A 21,066-nucleotide genomic window follows, 5' to 3' on the forward strand; every position below is an offset into this window, starting at 1 on the left:
GGGGCTGGATTTGTCTCATGACCACCCATAGTTTGCTGACCTCTGATCTATGACTTTACAATCAGAGAAGAAGTTATTTAAGTTACATTAAGTATGTGTTCTTTGTGATGATGAGGTCCTGACACTGTGGAGCATACATAGTACAGAAAGCTTACAGTCATGCTTTATTCTGGTCCCCTTACATCATAAACACTAGAAATTCAAAGTCATAAATTAGTGAATATGAGCATGAAAATTCTATGCTGGGTAGAGGAGTAAAAATTCACACCACTGGTGATAAATATAAAATTTATCTCTATTTTAAGCCTAATATATTTCATTTATTTAGATTTTCTTTTATGTATTTTAATAAAGTATTATAATATTTTAGAGACCTCTCAGAAATCTATTATTTTTAAAACATAATTTAAGATGAAGAGGAAAAAGTTAAATTCTCATTTTTTTTTCCCCTCCAGATTTTCTGAAGCAAAGTCCCTGGGAGAAAATATAAATGAAGCAAGAAGTAAAATCGGTAAGCAGGAGATCCTCTGTGAGCCTCTCTCACGGTCCATTTTTCTGGTGGAAACCAGGTCATGGTGGCCTCTGAAAGCCATGGCCCGGTTGCAGGAGCACCCAGCCACGGCAGTGCTTAGAGTGCCTTTCCCTGTGAGTCTCTCCTCCTCCCCTCATCCATCAGGAAAAACAGTTCCTTTTGCCTAAAACTTGAGCTTTTCACCCCCCATGCAGGCCTGAGCTCTAGCATCCCAGTGAGAAAGTTGACCTTTTCCCTGGTGTTTTCCAGCAATAGCTCTGCTGGCCATCACCACAGGATTGCGGGGACAATGGTATTTTCAGGTGCTGGGAACCACTGTCACACCTCCAAAGCTTACACTTAGCATTTCAGCACCCTCCAGTGAGGCAGGGGAAGGATGAGAAGCAAAACTGAGCCAGTGTGCCTTCCCAGGATGCAGGCTGCTGAGCAGGGCTCCCCCACTTAGGCGTGCATCTCGGGAAAGGTGAGGTTAAAGCCAGAGGCAAATTCAACAAAAGGGTGTCGCAGATCTTTGGGACAGCCAGAGGAGAATGTGTCTTTCATTCCAAGCTGGAAGACACACGGGGAAGACACACGGGGATCCATCTCCCAGGCGGGGCAGCTTCACAGAGGGGATCCCCGTGGGAGGGAAGGCAGCAGTCACCAACCTGGTCACAGCGGACTCCCTGAGTCCCGTTGTCCTCACCTTCCTCCTTCGGAGGGACAAAAGCCACTCTGAATGGCCCTTTTGGCTTTTGCTACAGAATATTGAAAATCATGGTAGCCTTGAGTTGTTTCAGTTGAGGAAAGGGGAGGCCTGTGTCCTCTTCACTGGCCTGAATGGGAAGGGCTAAGGCTGCCAGGCCCAGCACCAGGCCCTGTGCCAGGCGGAGAATCGCTAGAGCCTCAGAGATTCTTAACCTCAAGTCCAGGATCTTGGACGGGGGAAGATGCACCTTCATTTTTACTAACCTCTGCCTGCGGTTTAGCACTGCCTCAGTGATAAATGTAGGCAGCAGACCACAGTAGAACTAGCAGCACCTGCCAGCAGTGGGAATCACAGACATTTCCATTTCACAGCAGAGCTGGCCGACGTGATAAAATGTCCTTTATACTCATCAGTACTTCTCAATTACAGTCGGTATTAGACTCGGCATTCAGTCTGGTTATTTAATGCATTTATACAAAAGCACATAGCTATCCCTGGATCAGAAAAAGTTTTAAAATGTTGGTAACCTTTAGTACAGTTCGTTTCTCTTAAAACCCTATATAAAATTCCTTCCTTGGCCTGGATCCCAAGCCCCTGAAATTGCATGAAAAACATGGGGGGTTAGGAGTGTGCATTTGTCTGGAGGTGATAGTTTATCTGATTCTCGAAGGGATCAGAGACCCACAGCAATAAGGAAGCTGATTGGGCAGGAAAGCAGACGCCCGGCCAAGGAGCAGCCAGTCCGGCAGCAGGGCAGCTGACCCACCTGGCTGGCGGCCGGGAGGGCGGGGCAGGGGAGCAAGCCCCCGTGGACCCCAGGACTTGTCAGCATCATGTGACTCAAAGGACCCAGTGGTCTGTTTTCAGTCCTGGGAGACAGGAGGAAAGACCTTTTATAAATTGCTTCTCCACACAGAATAGTATAAGGTTTCGCTCTTGAAATGTATCTAACTCTCTAAACCCAAATAAAACTGTTCCAACTGTAATGTCATAGATTATGACGGAAGGTACCCCTGGCCTACGCCAATGTACTTAGCTTTGTGCTCACAGCACCTTGGGTTGTCACAATTCTAAATTCTCCATCGTTTTGGTGCAATAACGTCTGTGGATGGATCCCGTTCGCCGGGTTCTTGGGATTAAGCACGCCGGGGCTGCCTGCCGCTGTGCAGGTTGGGGCGGGGAGACCTCCCACGGAGGACGTCTGTGATTGCACATATGCCAGCAGAAGCCCTGGGTGAGCAAACCTGTGTTTTCTCTGGAGACTCACAATGTTGAGAGTCACTGCTAAGAGAAAGCCGCTGGTGCAGCGGTGCCAATAAAGTCATCATCACTATCACTTCATTTCATGCCAAGAGCCAACTAACACCATCCTCTTTCAAATGTGCTCGTGACCCGAGGCGGCCCAGGTGAGTGGATCACTGCGACTCAACCCCAGGACTGAACAAGCCCTTCCTGGTGCTAGGCCACAGGGAGCAGCCCCCCACCCCTGCATCTCAGGCCCAAGGTGAAGACGAAGAAGGCATAAGGGGGAATTCATACCCTTATTTAAAAATCCCAAAGTAACCTTGAGGGAAACTGCTTTCGGGAGATTTGTGATGTTCCTGAGTCATAGATCTTTAATTTCTTCCTTAGGGAGAGATTAAATCAGGTGAGATTAAATTCAGTCCCCAATGAGTGCTTTAGCGGCTCCCAGGGTGAGGAAGTGGGAGCCCTCTCGATGTACCATGACATGCGCAAAACGACGACTCAGCTTCGCTCCAGACTGCGCCACATCCCGCCGCCGGCACGCACTTGGAAGTGACCTGCGGAGAGGACATGAAAGCTGTGTGTGCGCACTGCAGAGCAGCCGGCCCACCTGTGTAACGTCAGGTTGCCCCTGTCTTCTCGGGCCATTTGGCTTTTCTCTGACACTGTGATCTGGAGCTGCCACTTGCGTTTCGTTCTCAAAAATCCCTGACATGTCCATATAACTTGTTTTTCTTCAAACAAGCTACCCCAAACTAGGTAGATAAGCTCTTGCCCTCTCTGTACATTGTTTAGATCAGTCCTGATGCTGAAACAAGTTTAGATCGGAAACGGAAGAATAAAACAGTCATAGAATATTTGTGTCCATCGGAGAGTCATTTCCCTTGTTTGCTTACCGGCTCCGTACATAGGAGCTCCTCATCCTGTGGGCTGTGTTTTGACCATGTTCATATACACCCTGGTTCCATCTGTCATATCTCTAAAAATGCCGTCGAGCCCAGGCTGTGGGAAAAGAAGGAGACTGCTTTGGAGGTGGTGGCACAAACCAGGCCATTTCTCACTCACTGGGATTCTGGCATCGGTGTTTCTACATCAGAGTTCTCCCACTGGCAGCATTGTCTTTGGCAATAAAGGACAACGAATGGCTGTTCCCTGGCATGAGGCCCACTCCCGAGCCAGTCCAGGAACCAGCTGCTCCGGAGGCAGGTGAAAGGCTTTGACTGACACCACTTGGCACGTCTCCATCCTCCATACACCGTCCAGGCCTAAATGAGCACTGACGTCACAGGACGCTGCACAGAAGGGTTTTCACTAGAGAGCCAATCAACGACCAGTTCCAAAATCACAGGAAATGTCCTAGAAGAAGCTGTCAGTGAGAGGAGAAGGAAACGACCAACACGGGAAAGGCTAACAAGACATTCTGAACGTGTTTCTTTCTCCTGCTCCAAACTCGGAGACGGATCCCAACCCACCTTGGAAACAATACTCTTTTTAAGAAGGTTTCTCCCATACATTTGGGATTTGGGGAAATCAGATCTGGGTCTCCATTCTCAGAATAAATAGGACTGTTTTTCAGTTGTGTGCATTTCTATACTTTAATATTTCTCTGAGGTTTACTTCTAGACCTGCTGGTGCATGTCGGCTTCTAGTGTCTTCTCCCAGAGCCGGGCAAGACAGCAGCCAGGGCATGTTGCTAGCTTGTGAAGACCTGAATCAAGTGTATTCTTTTGTTACTATTTGTCGCCAACTCCAAATAACAACCACATCAACAACAGCCTCCATCATTCATTGAGCACTGACTGAGCTGTGGCAAGAACTCAACATGCCTTCTGTCACATAATCCTCCCAGAGAGAGCCATTACCTATAAGGGGCATCACCTTCTGTCCTGTAGTCTGTGAGGCACGATCTTTACAGTTGCAACACCTCAAATCAGGATCCATCCCACTTGGCTATTGCTTCATATTCTGGTTTTAAATGTTTATATTATACAAACCTCTTCAATGAAGATGAGCCTGCCTTACAGCTGATGCTATCTAGAGTCTATGAAATATGGTATTATTGTTATTTTGCAGATTTTTTAAAAATGGTGTTTCAGTGAGGTGACCTACCAAGTGGCCAAGCTGGAATTAAAATTCATTTCTGTCCAATTCCAAAACTTTTAAATACAGTAAATCATCTCTATAACTCAGGTTCATTTCATTTTGACATTTTCTTCTGAGCTTAATTTGCCTTCATCCTACGGGATCTGCCCAGCAGACTCATACTAGACCCACGCTCATGCACACACAGGCCAGGAAGATTAAAGGGGTCTTTGTGCTGTGATTCAGGGGCTCAGTTGTGGTGGTGAGGGGCGTCTGAGACCCAGCCTGCCCGGCTCCCCATTCCAGGTGCGGGCCCAGGGCTGCTTGCCCCTGAGGGCACCTAAGGGCACCTTTTTCTAGTTTGCAGAGAGAAGTGCTGTGGGCTCCCAGCAGCTCCCATGGGTTTCAACTATCGTTTTCAATGGTTTGGAAAATGGAAGCGTTCTATTTTCAGGTTGTATACAATTCCAACTGAGTGGGTTCACTGATGCTTCAGAAAACCTGAGAGAATTCAAATGTCAACTTAGTCGAGGTTTAATAGGAGTAGGTGTAAAGAAGTACTTATGCTTAAGTACCAAAACCACTGCAGGTAAGAACTAGAGAAAGGCTGGTGAAGGGCAGGCATAGACGTCACCAGAGGCCACAGAACAAAAATGTTACCGCAAAGCGAAAACTATTGTATCTCAACAACAGGAAATGCAAAAGTCAAGACGCCCCCTTCCTCCCTGCCCAGCAGCTCTGGGCCGACATTGCGTCTCCTCGGTAACTCTACAGAAGGGAGGCGGCTCAGAGAAAAGCAGCAAAGTGATGATTTAAAAGTTACCAAGTAGATTTTTGTGTTTTTAAGCGATTCACCACATGTGTATTTTAAGCTCTGGTTGTGTATTAGAGTATTTAGTTTGATTTTTTTAATTATCAAAAATGCCATTAATTTGGGTGCAATTTGTATGGGTGGGGTGGTTGGCTGTAAGCATAAAAGGGAAATGATTGTCTCATGTAACCAGGAAGTCCAAGGAGTACTGTTGGCTTCAAATGCAGGCTTCTCCTTCTCCCTCTTCTTCCCACCCTTCTCCCTGAGCCCTCCCCTCCCATCCCCTTCTCTTCCTCCTTCTTTCATCTCTCAGTTCTACGTGACTGTTCTCTGCTAGCCTCTCTGCAGTTGATGGCGAGGTCTCCCCAGAAGCTCTAAGTAGCATGGTCTGTAGAATTCAAAATCCTAGTAAAAGGGATTTTCCCCAACAATGCTGGCAGAACGCCCTCCAGGGAGGAGTGATTGGCGTGGCTTTGGTCATGTGGCCGTCTCTGAAGCCATCCCTGCATCCAGGGGAAGGAAACCTCCACCTGACTGGGCCTAGAGCCTGTGCCCGCTCCTCAGCCAGGGCTTAGCCCACATGCACATAAACTGAACAAGATCTTTAAGGAATCCAAGAGGTATCTTTCTCCAAAGGAAAAAAAAAGCTGGGCAGAAAGCCATCATGTTCACTACAGAAACTTACGTGGTGCCTGAAATGAGAAATCTGTGAAGGAGATTTCAGTTCGATAACAGAGTGATTTGTCCTGGGGGAAAAAGAAAGCTGTGAATGGGGAGCTTAAAACTGGTTTTAAGCACAGGCACTCCTGCTGGAATAAATGCAAAACTCCGTGCTGAAAAGAACAGGAATTGCAGGAAAATTACGATTGGGAAGACCTCTCAACACCCATGAAACTTCAGAACTGGAACTCTAACAAACCAACGACAGTCTAATAAAAATCATGAAGTAGCCCTAGCCAGTTTGGCTTAGTGGATAGAGCGTCAGCCTGCGGACTCACGGGTCCCAGGTTCGATTCCAGTCAAGGGCATGTACCTTGGTTGCGGGCACATCCCCAGTGGGGAGTGTGCAGGAGGCAGCTGATCGATGTCGCTCTCTCTCATCGATGTTTCTGACTGTCTATCCCTCTCTCTTCCTCTCTGTAAAAAAATCATGAAGTAAATTTATAACAGGTTAAATTCCTAATACATAAGAAACACTATATAAAATAGCAGATTTGTTCATCCAACGTGAGGCCATCGAGACAGAAGAGGGCATAGGAAGGTTCGAGGGGCTGAGTGATGGAGACACAAACAGCCACGCAGAGGTGAGAGGCGCCGCACAGGAAGGAAGATTCTCTCTCCCGAGAAAGAGCCCTGGCCTCCCTGGACCAAGAAAAGGGACGTGGAGAGACCATTTCCACTCTCGCCGTTGCCACTGATCATTAGGAGCTGGTCCCTGTGAAGGAAGCATCGCTGTCGGAGAACCGACTGTTGATTACAGAGGAACCAATAGCTTGCAATTCACCTTTACAGAGACTTAAAAAGGAAGAAACACTTTTCAGTCATATTGAAAAGATAGTTGCTCATGTAAAAAGACATTTTGCCTAAATAAAGGATAATTAAATGGAGAGAGATTTCTAGGGACCTTTAAAAGCAGGATAGATAGGCAACTTTCTGAGCTGACTCAAGGCATCTGGAGGCGAAAAGAGCAAAACTGTTTCTTAGGGTCCCTTCTGTAACAATTCGGAAGGTTGAAATTCCAAGACATATAGTTATCTGAAAGGCAGCCATGCCAGTATGACTGTCTTCATGGAATTAATTGAGTGCATTGCTGTCATCTTGGGGATCAAAAAAAAATGATTTGAGCAAGCTGAGGCTGTAGAGTATATTAACTTGACAATGGGTAACACTAATAATTGTCATGTATACAGGAAGGAAGCTAGACTTGGTTGGAATGTCAGCACGGAAAGATGGATGGCTGCCTCCCAAGCGTCCCGACAGCATGGTTTTAACTTAATGAATGAACAGGATCCGGGATCTGGCCTTGGCTGGCTGGATTCCGAAAGACTGATGCATGTCAGTCAACTCACTATAAACCAGAGAGGCAGTTTTTAAATAGACCACGGAGGAGGCTCTTTTATAGACAGAAACTCTTACACCGCCTCCATCCAGGGCACCCAAGGAACAAAGTGGATTAGTCATTGGAAGGTTAGTAAGTAGACATGTCCAAGCACAATGGGAATCAAAACAAAGTAAAGGGTTTTGAGAGCTGGATTCTCAAGGTCACGGTGGAAGCTCACCAGGCGCCCACTGCCCACTGCAGCACACCTACAGCAATCATAGTCAGCTTCCAGGCAGACCAGCCCCCTCCGTGCACAATACCCCTTTCTCCAGAAAAGACAAAATGACACTTATATTAGGCTTCTACCTACTAAACTCCATATATATCCCCTCAAAATGAACCACGTCATGTTGATAGTGTTTTGGGTGACAGAAACAATTACTTTTAGTTTGGTAATCTTCTGATTATTAGAAATAGAGACCCAGTGAGCCAGCTCAGACCCAGGATGCATGTGTGGTGATGGTGTTAACCTCATCAAGATACAATAATAAGATCGGAGACCCCCTCCAAGCTGGAATGGGAGCCAGCACCTGGTTGGGGGGGGGGGGGCCATCAGGAACCAGGGTGGCTCCAGAGCCCGACAATCACCCACGCCTCCCTCAGGGCCTCGGGCTACCTCGGCACATCGTCTGCCCTGCAGCCTGCCAGCCCTGCTGACCACAGCCCTGCTGACCACAGGCCACGCTTGCTCAGAGCCTGCTCTGACCCCGACTGGAACCTGAAAGCACCTTCAAATGTTCTGTCCCCCAGGCTATCAAGCTAGTTATTTCTTAGCTCAGTGTTGTGAGAAAGAGAACCTGACTGACCCAGCTGATCTTTTTTAGGCCTTAAAGACAACAGCTGCCTAAGGATGTGCAGTTTTGGTCAGAAACCAGCCTCTGGCCCAGACGCTGTGGCCAGGGAGGAAGAAAGGCCCTGTGTTTCGGAAAGTGGCAGCAGAGAGTGTGGCAGGAGGGGTTTCTCTTTCCTAAAGCAGATGGGGAGGGCGGGCCCAGTGACGGACATCTTGCATCCTCTTGGTTTTATCTCATGGAGAGCTGCACAAAGGTTTTTGTCAGTTCAGCTCTCATAAGGTGACATCAGCTTCTTTCTTCCCAAGTTCTCGTGAAAGCACCTGGCCATTGCCCCTCTGTCTCACCAACTAGTCTTTGTAAAGTGCCTTGTAATATGCAGCGTTTTCTTCTATTATTTTTGATATTGTCAAATCCATTAATATTTTCTCTTATGACTTTCTCCATTGCTTTCGTACGTGTTATTGTCACAATAATAACGATGGGTTGTTCATAGCCCCCTACCTATTTAATGATTTCCTAAATTTTCTTATAGTTTTCTTTTTATTATTCTATTTTTCACAGTGGACTTATTTAGGATTTATTGAGGAATATGGCATAACCTGAGGTTCTAAGTTGAATCTCTTGCAAAGAACCAATTTTCCCAACACCCATTTCGTCTAATGAAATGCCTTAAAATAAAACGCCTTCCCCTCCTCGGAGAGTCGTTGTAGGTTTCCCGAAGGCAGCTGATGCTTTCTAATCTCATCGTCAGAGTAACGTACATCTGTGGCAAGTGTCATGCGGGTATTTCAGAAGTAACTTGCCAGAGCTGTTCTCATCAGACACCAGAATAACTTGCAGAAAAGCGCCGACTTGTATGGCGAGCAGGCAGCTCAGGGCTGGGAGAGGCAGGCCTGTGTCTGAGTGGGGGCCCCTCCAGGCTCAGAAGGGGGAGGTAGTTCCCATCACGTTGTTTCACTTCTAAGGAGAACAAGTTACTTCATCATCATACGTTGATTGAAAGGGGGAATGAGTAGCCGCGGATGCGGTAGAAGGGGGAGCGGGGGGGGGCTCTGTCGGTGATGCTGGAAACACCAGAGGCTTTGCTGCTTCTACTGCTGACCACCCTGAGAACACAGATGTGTCCCTTGCTGAAGACCGACCGCCCAGAGTGTTCAATCCCAGAGCACACTGGGTGGGAGTCTCTCTCCCCACGTGGCCATTCTGCTCAGGGTGAAGGTGGCCTCGGCTTGGTGTTGGTTTCATGTAGTAGCATGACCCCGCGGACCAGCCCCTGTAAGGCGCAGTCTGCACCACCGCTTCCTTCGGCGAGCCTGGAAGTACACTGTGCAGCCCCATGGCCAATGAGCTGGTTAAAGCACGGACCTCAGAGGAGAGATCGAAGCCTCGGGCAGACACATGTGTCCCCCCACGGGCCCCTGTGCTCCCTTCCCGAGGTGCCTGCCTGCTCTGGGGCATATCGAAAGGGCAGGACGCTCCAAGCACATCCAGGCTGCATCGTTCATCAGGCACCTCATGGACAAAAGCCCAGCGCAGGCAGCTTGGGTGGGAGGATAATAAGAGCAGGAATCTGGGCAGCTTCCCAAGCGAGGCTGACAGGGTGGCCCGGGGCAGGAATGCTACGGAGACCCCTGAAGCCTGCAATCAGTGTTTGGACAGAGCTGGGTGGCCTGCAAGGACTGGGAGGGAACAGAGGAGCTCGAGGTCAGCCGTCACGTGTCGACGGGAGATTTTGGACCTCAAGTGTCCAAGAGGTCGAGTCGCCACCATAATGAGAATAATGGCTAGCTTTGGGAGAGGTGCTGCCGTTATCCTCTGATGAAACATGAAGAAGCTGAGGCCTGGGGGAGTTCGTAAACAAGCCCAGTAATACCGAGCTCCTAAGGGGTAGAGCCACAACTGGAGCCCAGTTTCTGATGGGCTCCCAGGTCAGTGCCCTCAGGTGGCAGGACAATCCACAGCCCAGCTTAGAAGGAGATATTCGGCCCCTGTTGTACCCGGGAAACTCACATGCCCTCACTGAGTTCAAGCTGATGCTAAAAAGAAGGAATGGGAGCCAGTGTAGGAAGCCTTTTCCCACCTTTACTCCCAGTGAAATGACAAAGGGAAGAGGCAGAGAGCTGACTGGGAGGTGGGCCAGGGCTAAGTCAGTCCAGGAAAGGCAAGCCCATCTTCCTAGGGTCCCCCCTGGTCTGGAGTTTAGAAAGTTATGGAGTCAGTGAAGGGTTAGTTTTTGTCTCTTGTTAATTGTTCAAGTGATTCATGTGTGTATACCTCTGTAGAATGTTCAAACGCTACCTTATATACATATCAAAATGTAAGAGCCCCTCTTCATCCCCTCTCCCCCAGTACCAACCACGGCCGCTCTCTAGAGGGGAGTAACCACTCCCCACAATTCAGTGCATGTCCTTCCACCCCTTCTGTGCCTTTGTAGATGGATAGATAGATGATTGACCTATAGATGATAGATGCATGCATGCCTACATACATGCATGCATACTTACATAAATGATAGACAGGAAGCAGACATGTACAAAGATGCCTTGTGTGTGTTGCATAAATGGGACCATAATGTACATGTTATTCTGCACTTTGCTTTTTTCCTTTAACAGTGATTATGGGTCTATCACTCACCACTTTTAGTGGGGCTATTTTTAAGTATGAATAAACCATGATTTATTTAATTACTCTCTTGTAACAGACACTTCATTTTTCCCCAATTTTTTTCTACCACAAACAATGCAAGCATTTTTGTCTACAAAGAGTGTTTCTTTGAGATAGATGCCTAGAAGTAGAACTGGGGAAAACTGCAGTCGATGTATGTTTTTAATTTTTATGCGCACGCCCCGGTTCCCTTCCCAAACGTTTTATTCGTGTGTATTCCCATCAGTGTGTGACGGCACCTGTTCCCCTGCATCCTTGCTCAGACATAATAATATCAGTCATTTTAGGTTTTGCCAGTTGGAGAGTAAAAAAAGAAAATAGTATTTCGTTATTGTCTTATTTTGCATTTCCCTGGCGGCTAGAGGAATTGAGTGTCTCGCAGGCTTTGTCCGTTGGTTAGTTGACTTTCTCTTACGCTTTGGAGGAATTCCTCTGTCCCCTGGATATTGGCCTTTGTCTTGGAATATGTAGCAGGTGTTGTCTTCCGGTCTGTCACTTGTTTTCATTTACTCTCAAGATTTTTAGAAGAATCCTAAGGAAGTTGCTTTTCTCTAATTTTTAAAAGTTGAGTTACATAAGATCGGATTGTCTGCTCTTTGTTTTTGAAATTGTTATTAGGAGTCATGCCTCACCATAACCCTGCCCCAAGGAAAATATCCAAGGAAGCCTCGGTCACATACAGAGATCTCACTACAACAGATGTGGGTCAGGACTGGGCATGGTGACTCCAGGGCAGCTGTCCTATAGCCACTCGATGAATAAATGACTCCTGCATACAGATGCTTAAATCTTCTACCAGACAACAAGTAGAAGTCTCCTGATTTTACTGCTGAAAATGTGAGCTTTGTGATGAGGTAAAGACTGATTTTATTCATTTAATCTTTATTGAAGACATCTTTAATGATGCCTGAATATTTTTAAATTTTAATTGTGTTTTGCAAAACTCATTAACACATGTTGAGATGATTTTGAGGTCTAGAAAACCTAATAAATCATTGGGATGTAGTGTCTAGCAACTCATTAGCAAATACTAGGGTCCTTGAGGACACTCCCTTCTGTTGGAAGACAAAAGTAACTAACTAAGGAACGACTACAGAAAATGGGTGATGTACCTAATTTAACAGACAAGGAACATCAGAAATATAAAGTTTATTAATCGTCTGCATCAATCATCTAAAGCAAGACCAGGTTGATGTTTAAGGTTATGAAACAATGTATTCCTATAAAAATAGGGGACGGGGGTGCCATGAAGAGGAATCGTGAGAATTTAGCTTTACCTCAGCCCCAAGAAACAACCAAAACAAACTCCCAGAACAGAGGTGACATCTAATGTAAAAAGGGGTCCAACCCTAGGAGGCCAGATGCTGTATCCTCAGGGGCAGAGCTGAATCGGGGGTGCCTTTGCCCTAACAGCAGCTAACCAGGGTGTGGTGGTGACTCCCTAGGTGGTCTCAAGAAGACAGTGGTGGCAATACCTTCCTGCTATTGCCCTGGAAGGAGAGGGTGGATTTCAGAGGAGGGAGTTCAGAGTCAGCTTTGACTCAAGGTGCTGCCAAAGCCACAAAGCTCTTCAAATGCTGCAGAAGAACCCAAGAATGCCGATCCCAAACAAGAGAAATCCACTGAACAGAAGGATTTGGTGGGGAGGGAAAAAGCGCATTTGGCAGCAGTCTGCCTATAGGACGTTGGCCACCTGTACGTTAGAATTCTGGGTAATAAGTAGTAAGGATTACTTTATAAAGATTAACATCCCCGCACTCCCACTCAGAAACCTCTGAGGTTTGTTCACTCATCGCCAAACAAAAATTTCATGCCTCTTAATCTAGCATTCAAAAATTCTTTCCCCATGTCGATATAATGATATTAACATTCACATACTTATATGGGAGATTGAGTGGCTTGTTTTAAAAAGGAGAGAGGTGAAAATAATCATATTTTATATATATGTGTGTGTGTGTGTGTGTGTGTGTATGTATATGTGTATATATATATATATATATATATATATATATATATATATATATATTTACACTGCATCCAGGATTTTGTGTCCATGATAGTCTACAGAATGGTTTTATCACAATATTTTCTATTATTTTCTAGTTGACAGTATTTACTTTATTTCCATTTTTCTGCCATATAAAACATGCTGCACTAAACACCCATGCACATATATTTTTATATACTGGTGCTTTTACTTCTATGGAAACTCTTTCTCTAAAGGACCAGATAGTAAATATTTTAGGCTTTGTGGGCTTTAAACGGCCTTAGTTGCATGTCCTTCTTCTTCCTTTACAACCCTATAAAGATGTAAAAACCATTCTTAGCTCACAGTCCAGAGCCATACAAAAACAGACCGCAGGACAGAATGGCCTGCCAGCCCCAATTTGCCAGTCCTTGGAATAGAGTCCTAGGAGTAGGATTTCTTCCTAAGTGTATTATAATTTTTGCTGCTTTTGTGAATGGAATATTTTTCTACTTCCTGAGATAGAAAAAAAAAATGATTTTTAAAAAATATTTTCCTGCTCGGCTGGTGTGGCTCAGTGGTTGAGCATCCACCTATGAACCAGGAGGTCATGGTTTGATTCCCAATCAGGTCATATGTCCAGGTTGCAGACTTGATCCCCAGGGAAGGGCGTACAGGAGGCAGCCGATCAATGATTCTCTCTCATCATTGATGTTTCTCTCTCTCCCTCTCCCTTCCTCTCTGAAATCAATAAATAAGTATTAAAATATTTTTTTCCTTGTACAAAGTTATCTTACCAAGTTCTCTTTTTAATTTTAATGGTCTTTTTTCTTGCTCTAGTTTCTTGAGTTTTCTAGAAATACAGTTATATTCATCACAAAAGAAAAATCTTCTTCTGGTATTGACACTTAGTGGGGGTTTTTCTTGTCCTATTACATTCATTGGATTACTACTAGCTAATACTGGTAACACCCTGTCCTTTCTTGTTCTTGGGCCTAATGAACATGGCTTATGATCACACCATTTAGGACGTGTGATCACATGAGCAAAAGTACTGCCGTGCATCACCAGGCTCGGGCTGTGGAACGTCTGTTGTGTGAACTGGGTGTGGGCGGGTCCGCATCGCTCTCGAGGCAGGAGAGGCCATGGAGGGACGCGGTGTTTGAGAACCAGCTGCTCAGCAGGACCACGGGGGCACAGATGTTGAGGTTTGACGAGGGATCAAGTTCAAATAGAATCGGCCCGTGGGCTGGGTGAAGGACAGAGGTTGAGTCTGCCTGCTGGTGAGAAAGGGAAATAAAGCAAATATTACGGACGTAACTTTTCAGCCCTGACTGTGCACACAGCCAGTGAGATGGACACATTCCAGTTCTGGGCAAAGTGGAGTCATCACACTCCATCTTGTCTCTCCTCCGGAAGACAACTAGAAGCACATGGACAGCAAATGAGAACCCAGAGAGCGATCGGTAGCAGCGGCTTCAGGAAGGAGACAGGAATTCAAAGTCCCACCAGGTTGGGACCCCTGGGAAACCTTCCGACAGCAGTGACAAGCTGCAGCCACCAAACAGAAGTCTGGAACTCTGATGGAGGAGATCCCTCCATTCTCACCGGAGGGGCTGTGGTACTGAAAAATGGGCAGACTCCTCACTGCTTTTCCTCTCTGTCCTCCCACCACTTGGCCCCAGATGCAGACATAGTCATGGGAATTACATGGCAGGATGGAGGAGCCTAGGAGTGGGGCTTTAGGGTCATATGTGTCGGGTAGATCACAGAGAGGGAGGAAATCAAGACAATGATTCCATAAAGCTGTTTACATAAACTCCTGTGCTCACTTTCAAAATGAGCAGACATGGATCTAGAGAGCATACCAAAGAATTGGGCAATCCTGCTACAGGTAGACTAGCACCCAGGTCCCGTGCCGGCCACGGGACAGCACACACGGGGGATGGAGGTGAATAGCACTGCAAAGCCTCTGAGAACAGAGCTGACATGGAGTCAGAGCCCACAGAAGGCTTATTGGAATTTGTGACCGGAACCTAAGCAGATTGACTGTCTGCTGAAATAAACAAATCAAAATAAGTAGTCTTAGAATTTAAACAAGACCCTGAAAATGTTCAGGATGTGACCCAAAATTATGTGTCATATAAGAAGAACCAAGAAAATCTCAACCCACAAAGGGAAAGACAATCAGGAGATTCCAGCCCCTACATGATTCAGGGTTACAGTTGTCAGACAAACAAATCAGCTCCTAAAACTATGCTTTGAGAATTAAGAAAGATCCTCCTGAAATAAACTGAAAGGTAGAAAATATCAAAATATCAATAATGTAAAGAAGAACCAAATGAAAAACCAAAACCAAAGAATAAAATAAAATAGCAAATGGACTCACGAGAAGAATGAAGATGCCAAAGGGAAGAGTCAGTGACCATAGAGAACAAGAGCAAGTATCTCATCTGAACAACAAAGGAAAAAATATTTTTTTTAAATGAATGTGTCAGTTGACTGTTATGTGAGGGTAGAATCTGAGGGCTCTGGGTAGACTTAGTAGATGTGAGGGGTGCGGGGGGGGGGGGGGGAGCGCTAAAGCCAAAAGTAATGTGTTGTAGATTTTGTGGGATTTGGATAAGCAGAGAAGGTAGTTTAGGGGGTTAGAATTAAGGGAAAGAAGACAAATGAGCTGGCATCTTGAGGGGAAGGACGAATCAAAGAAATAATTTGAGAGAGACTTCTGCAAGTCTAGCTCCACTGGGACAGATTTGGAGACGTGTTATCAGAGATGATTATCTCTATATAATCTCCCCTTGTATGGTCAACTCAGCAAAATCTGTGGGTTTCTTAAACATGCCTCGGGAAATATCCTGATCTCCGTCCCTCTTTAGACTATTTGCTTATTTTTTAGTCTCTCTCCTCACAGCAGTATCTCATCAAGCTCCCCCTGGCCAGGGCTGCCTTTCCCTGACTTCCTAAATGGCTGCAGGATGTGCCTGGCACAGCACAGTGAGGAGCAGGCAGAACGACCCGGCTAAGGAGGATGCACTGTTTGGATGGTTCTAGGAATGGCTTGAGTCCCTCATGCCCCAGGTGGAGTCTACCTCTGCCAGGGTTGGTCCAAGTGGCATTTGCCATCATAGCAACACATCGTCACTTCCCACTGCACCAAGGGAAAGCTGATCTTCATGAAAGAGACTTAAGGAGCTTCTAACATCAGAGCTTCATTTCCAAGGGGTCACCCCAAAAGGGAAGGTGACACAGCAAGAAAGAGTAGCTCACCCCAGCCTGTAGAATATGAGCCAAGGTCTGGGCAATGTGTTTTGCTATTAAAATGTGGTCAGTGGGAAATTAGGAGCTACTGTAGTCATTCTCATCCACTGGACAATAAACCTGGTCCTCAAAATGCCAGCCATGCCGGTACGAAATCAGGCGGTGGACTGGCTAGAATATTCCATTTCCTCTGCCTCTCTCTTTGCTGAGTGGGTTGCCAGAGAATTATTTGTGTTTGTAAGAGACTATATTAACTGAAGAGGTAGTAATCCTTTCAAACAAGGAGGATGAACAGCAGATGCTGTCAGACTCCACTCACACCCCTCTTCGTACCATGTGTGAGCACGCTAGCGCCACTCCATCTGCCAGCACCTTCACTCTTCCTGAGAGATGCGCCGGGGACAAGCCAGTGCTAGGGAATTAACGCGCCCCAAGAGGCCTCAACCAACCACTGTTGGAAGTTGGTGTTCACAAACCCACCACCCTCACCCCCGGGATGGATAACTCAGAGGTATGTGTTCTACCCTGTCCCCCCCAATGGGACTGAGCTCCTCTTGCCCATGTAGCTGCTTTCCTTTCCTGAATCACACCTCCACTTTCTTACCAGTTTATTCAAAGGAACCACTTGTACTAGGGTCTGTTCCTGGGAGAACCACCCTGAGAAAGGTAGCGGGCCATCATAGCTCAGACATGACGACAGGGCCTGGGCCTCGATCACTGGGGTAGGGTCTGAGCCAACTGAAGTGAGTTAGAACCTGCTGGAAGGCCTCTGGCTCTTGAGCAGCCTCCAAAAGTCGCTGTCCATCCTGATAATGTCACACAGTTAGGAATTCAGGATGCTGTGTTGGCCATCCAGACAATTAGTTGTTCTTTTCTTGCTGTTTATGCAAGATCTTAGCTCACCCGTCATTCATCCCTTGTATTAACATAGTTGGTGATTTCCTAAGACTCAGGTAAAAACCACCAATTCCACTAAACGCCTCCTCGCTGCTAAAATAACAACCCACAAAGGCTCATTGGCATTAGTCCGCTGACACGTAATCCAGGGCAGCAGATTTCTGCAGTTCTGTGGTACAGAAAATCATTACCTCGCGCGGATCGTCTCCAGCAGACAACATCCCAAAGGCCCCCGAGCGAAGTTCTCTCCAGAAACCACACGTCACACGTCTTCACCCATCACTGGAACTGACTCTGAAGAGAAAAGAGTATAAATATTCATCACCATGAAGCAGGGGGCGGGTCTGCTTCCAGTGGCTGGTCAGCAACAAGATCCTTGTGAACGAACCTGCACGGATTCATTAACGTGCCCCCATCACCCCGGCCCCTCTTGCCACACGCACACACGAGTCCTCCCAAGCAAGAGTTGTTTTCCGCCGAGGCCTTTCGCAACAGGGAACAGTCTTTGGATTCCTCTGTTCATTCCTTGGCCGCTTCTTGGACCCCCCGATGCTGACCGAATCTAGATCAGGTGTGTTTACTTTGGACCCCACGAGGCCTGGCCACTGTGGCCAGCACAGAGCTGTCTGCAAAATATTAGCTTTTGATATTTTAAGAAGGGTGAAAAAGAACAAATTTAACCAGATTTCATGTCTTCAGCAGTTTGTAGCTCAGATTGGCATCAGTTAGGAATATGAGCGCCCAGGCCGTGTCTGAAGGAATGCTGTCCTGTTCCAGAGTGCGCGGCCTTCTCGCCCTGCCCCCGCCCGCTCTGCTGCCCGTTCTTGTTCCTGGGGTAGGAGCAGCACCTCGGAAACTTCTCCCACTGAGTCTCGGCAACCTAGGCCCCGCCAGCCTGTGACAGCCAGGCAGGGGCGCGCCTCCTTTTTATTCCCAAATTACGATGGCCCAAGTCCCTACTGGTGTTACTGCTAAAAATCCATCCACTCATCTCAAAAATAGTCCCAGACCGTTCCTGAGAGGGTCTCCAAGGATGACCGCTTGAGTGCTCTGCTGTGTGCCCCTGGGGGTCCTCCCTGCCTCCCTCGCCTCCTTCTGGGGGGCTGTTCTCTGGGCTCGCTGTCCTCTGATGCGGGCAGTGTTGGGCCGCGGGTCCAGCCTTGGGCCCTGCTTCCCTGGCTGCCGCATCCAACGAGGCCAAGCCAACTCTTACAAGACTTTACCGGGGGCTTGGGGCTGATGGAAACGCTCCTGGGAAAGGAGGTTAAAACCAGTCTGGAAGTGGGGCTCTTGGAGGGCTTGACCCAGCGGCTCTGGGGCCTCTTTCTCGGTGGCCTCCATGTCCCCTCAGCAGGCGCTTCAAGCAGCCACCTGCTTTGGCCTCCAGGACCAACTGCCTCTTCACACAGTCACTCCCTCCAGGGCACTGTCGGGACTCACAGCCAAAGAGTTTGGAGCACTTTGTCCAAACTCTGGGCTATGCAGTCTTAAATGGCACAAGCAAGTCACTGACCCAAGTGGGCTGCACTCAGTGACCAGCCCCTCGCCTTACCTTTCATCAAATGTCATGTTTCTCAATGGGGACTCCCTGGCCTGTTGAGAAGAGCCATTCTTAACCGCGCAGGACTGGGCGCAGCCCACTAAATACCAGTCGTGCTTTTCCCTGCTACCATGAGCATGACACAGCACCTGAGTGGGACCCTCCATTCACGTGCAAGGTGCGGACAAGATGAAGGCCTGCGTGTCCATCTCACCGGGGTCTGTCCTCTCCCCTGCAAGTGCTAGAGCAAGTGCTTGGACAAGAGCACACACCCGCCATCTGTATTAGTCATGTTTCCCAGAGAAACAGAACCCATAGGATATGTGTGTGTGTGTGTGTGTGTGTGTGTGTGTGTGTGTGTGTGTGTGTAGACAGGGACAGAGAGAGGAGAGATTTATTTTAAGGAATTCCCTCATGTGATCATAGAGGTTGGCAAGTTCAAATTCTGCAGGACAAGTCTGCGAGCTGAAGGCCAGGGAGGAATAGATATTGCAGCTCGAGTCCCAAGGTAATCTGGAGTTTCTTCCTCCTCAGGAGACCTGGGTCTTTTTTCTCTTAGGTCTTCATCTGGTTGGATGAGGGCCATCCACCTTATGGAGGGCCTCCTGCTTTACTCAAAGTCTACTGGCGTCAGTGTTCATCACATCTAAAAGCAGCATCTACACTGGTGTTTGGCCAAACATCTGGACACCATACCTCAGCCAAGTCGACCCATAAACACTGCTCTTTAGGCAAAGGACAATCTACCTGCAGGTTTAGAGCAGGGAGCATTCTCCTTTGTGCAGAACATGGTTCTGCTAAAAAAAAATACCCGGTCTGTGTTTCTGAACCCAGAGCACCTAACTCTTAGCCTGAAGCACCTGCATTTGGGTCATGTTCATTTTCAGAGCTTCCCAAAGAATGGTCGAGCTTAACCTTCCACCTACAGACCTCAAATGGTTCATTGAATTATCAAAGTATCTCAAACAGAACTGTGTTTGCCTCAGAGATAATATCCAGACTCTCCCATGGAAGGCGGAAACTGCTCCTAATTATGAAACTTTTCATCTTCCCAAGTTCAAAGAGTGGCGTCTGCTCTCCTCTGGCACCTGTCAGACCCCAGAGCAGCCCATGGCCAGTTAGTCCATGAGCTGAACGGAAAGCAGCCAGTGCTGAAATGAGAATTCTCCACAGTCGCTGTGCCCTGAGACACCACTGTCACATCTCCTAATTGACAGAGTGCAGTTGTCCATCCACCCCCAGCCACAGGGGACCTGAGCATCCCTCTGATAGGAAAATCTGTAACTAAAAACTAAGACTTTATGTGAAAAAGAAAAAAAAGATTGCATTTGCAAGTAAATCTATGAAAGACCCTACAAATACTTCATATGCACCAAAACAAAACACTAAAGGACATACAATAACATCTAATTCATCTTCAATTTGTCACACAGGATTATGTATATTTAACTTCCATTTGCCATCCCTTAGACACTGCAAGCTTTTCAGGATCGCTTTCCCCTAAAGTTTCAACGTGAAGCTTGTAAATTATTTTTATCTTTGCATATCAGGGCAATTCCTCCTCTGTGTTTGTTTCTTCTCTGAGGGCTGACTGCCTGCCTGCTGTCATCCCTGGGACTCATTGCCTCAGGGCCTCAGTACCAAAACCTGTGCGGTCGGCCCCGCCCTGCCTGTTCGGGCCCCGCCCAGCACCGCCCTCTGATGAATGGAGAAGTGTGTACTCACTCCCTTCATGTCTCCCAAACCTTCATCGCGAAAACCTGCCCTCTGGTTTGGCTACCTGTTTTGCCTCCTTATTCTAGTCCTAACTCCTGGATTCCCTTATTCTCCATTTACCCCAAAATGGCCAGCTCCCACCCGCTGGGCCTGAAGTCTGTACAGAAACAGAGCCACATACACTAGCATTTCACGTGGGCAAAGGTCGAGCTCAGGGAGGGGACCCTGTTCTCTCTGAAACTCATGGTCCCTGAAACTCACCCTCCGAGCCGTCAGCAAGCCCGCGCCTGCTTCCCTCCTGCTGCCCCTAGCCCCTGAGATGAGGTTTGGCCACAACAGAAACAACAGTGGAAAGAGTCCTGGTGCTATTTTCTGGAAGAAAAAAAAAATGAAGGATGAGGGTAGGAATCATCCCCGGCTCTGAAAACATGACTATTATACCAACACTAGAGGCCCAGTGCACAAAAATTTGTGCACTTGGGGGGGTCCCTCAGCCTGGCCTGTTCCCTCTCGCAGTCTGGGACCCCTTGGGGGATGACCACCTGCTGGTTTAGGCCCGCTCCCTGGGGAATTGGGCCTAAGCTGGCAGTCAGACATCACTCTGGCAGCCCAGGAGCCCTCGGGGGATGTCCACTTGCCAGCGGGGAGCAGGCCTAAGCTGCAGTCGGACATCCTTAGCGCTGCTGAGGAGGCAGGAGAGGCTCCTACCACCACCGCTGTACTGGCAGCCATCAGGCTGGCTTGTGGCTGAGCAGAGCTCCCCCTGTGG

At 47.5% G+C, this 21,066-nt stretch overlaps 1 protein-coding gene across 1 annotated transcript in view; it reads left to right on the forward strand.

Annotated features, from left to right (window-relative positions):
* LOC132237632 (kinesin-like protein KIF6) overlaps nucleotides 1-21,066 on the forward strand; it is an 85,327-nt gene that overhangs the window by 12,904 nt on the left and 51,357 nt on the right. Inside the window, exon 2 of the mRNA XM_059702259.1 lies at nucleotides 456-511. Coding sequence (XP_059558242.1) covers nucleotides 456-511 — 56 coding nt within the window. The remainder of the gene's footprint in view (nucleotides 1-455; nucleotides 512-21,066) is intronic.

This window comes from Myotis daubentonii, chromosome 6 (assembly GCF_963259705.1).
Source record: "Myotis daubentonii chromosome 6, mMyoDau2.1, whole genome shotgun sequence".
NCBI classification, from domain to species: Eukaryota; Metazoa; Chordata; class Mammalia; order Chiroptera; family Vespertilionidae; genus Myotis; species Myotis daubentonii.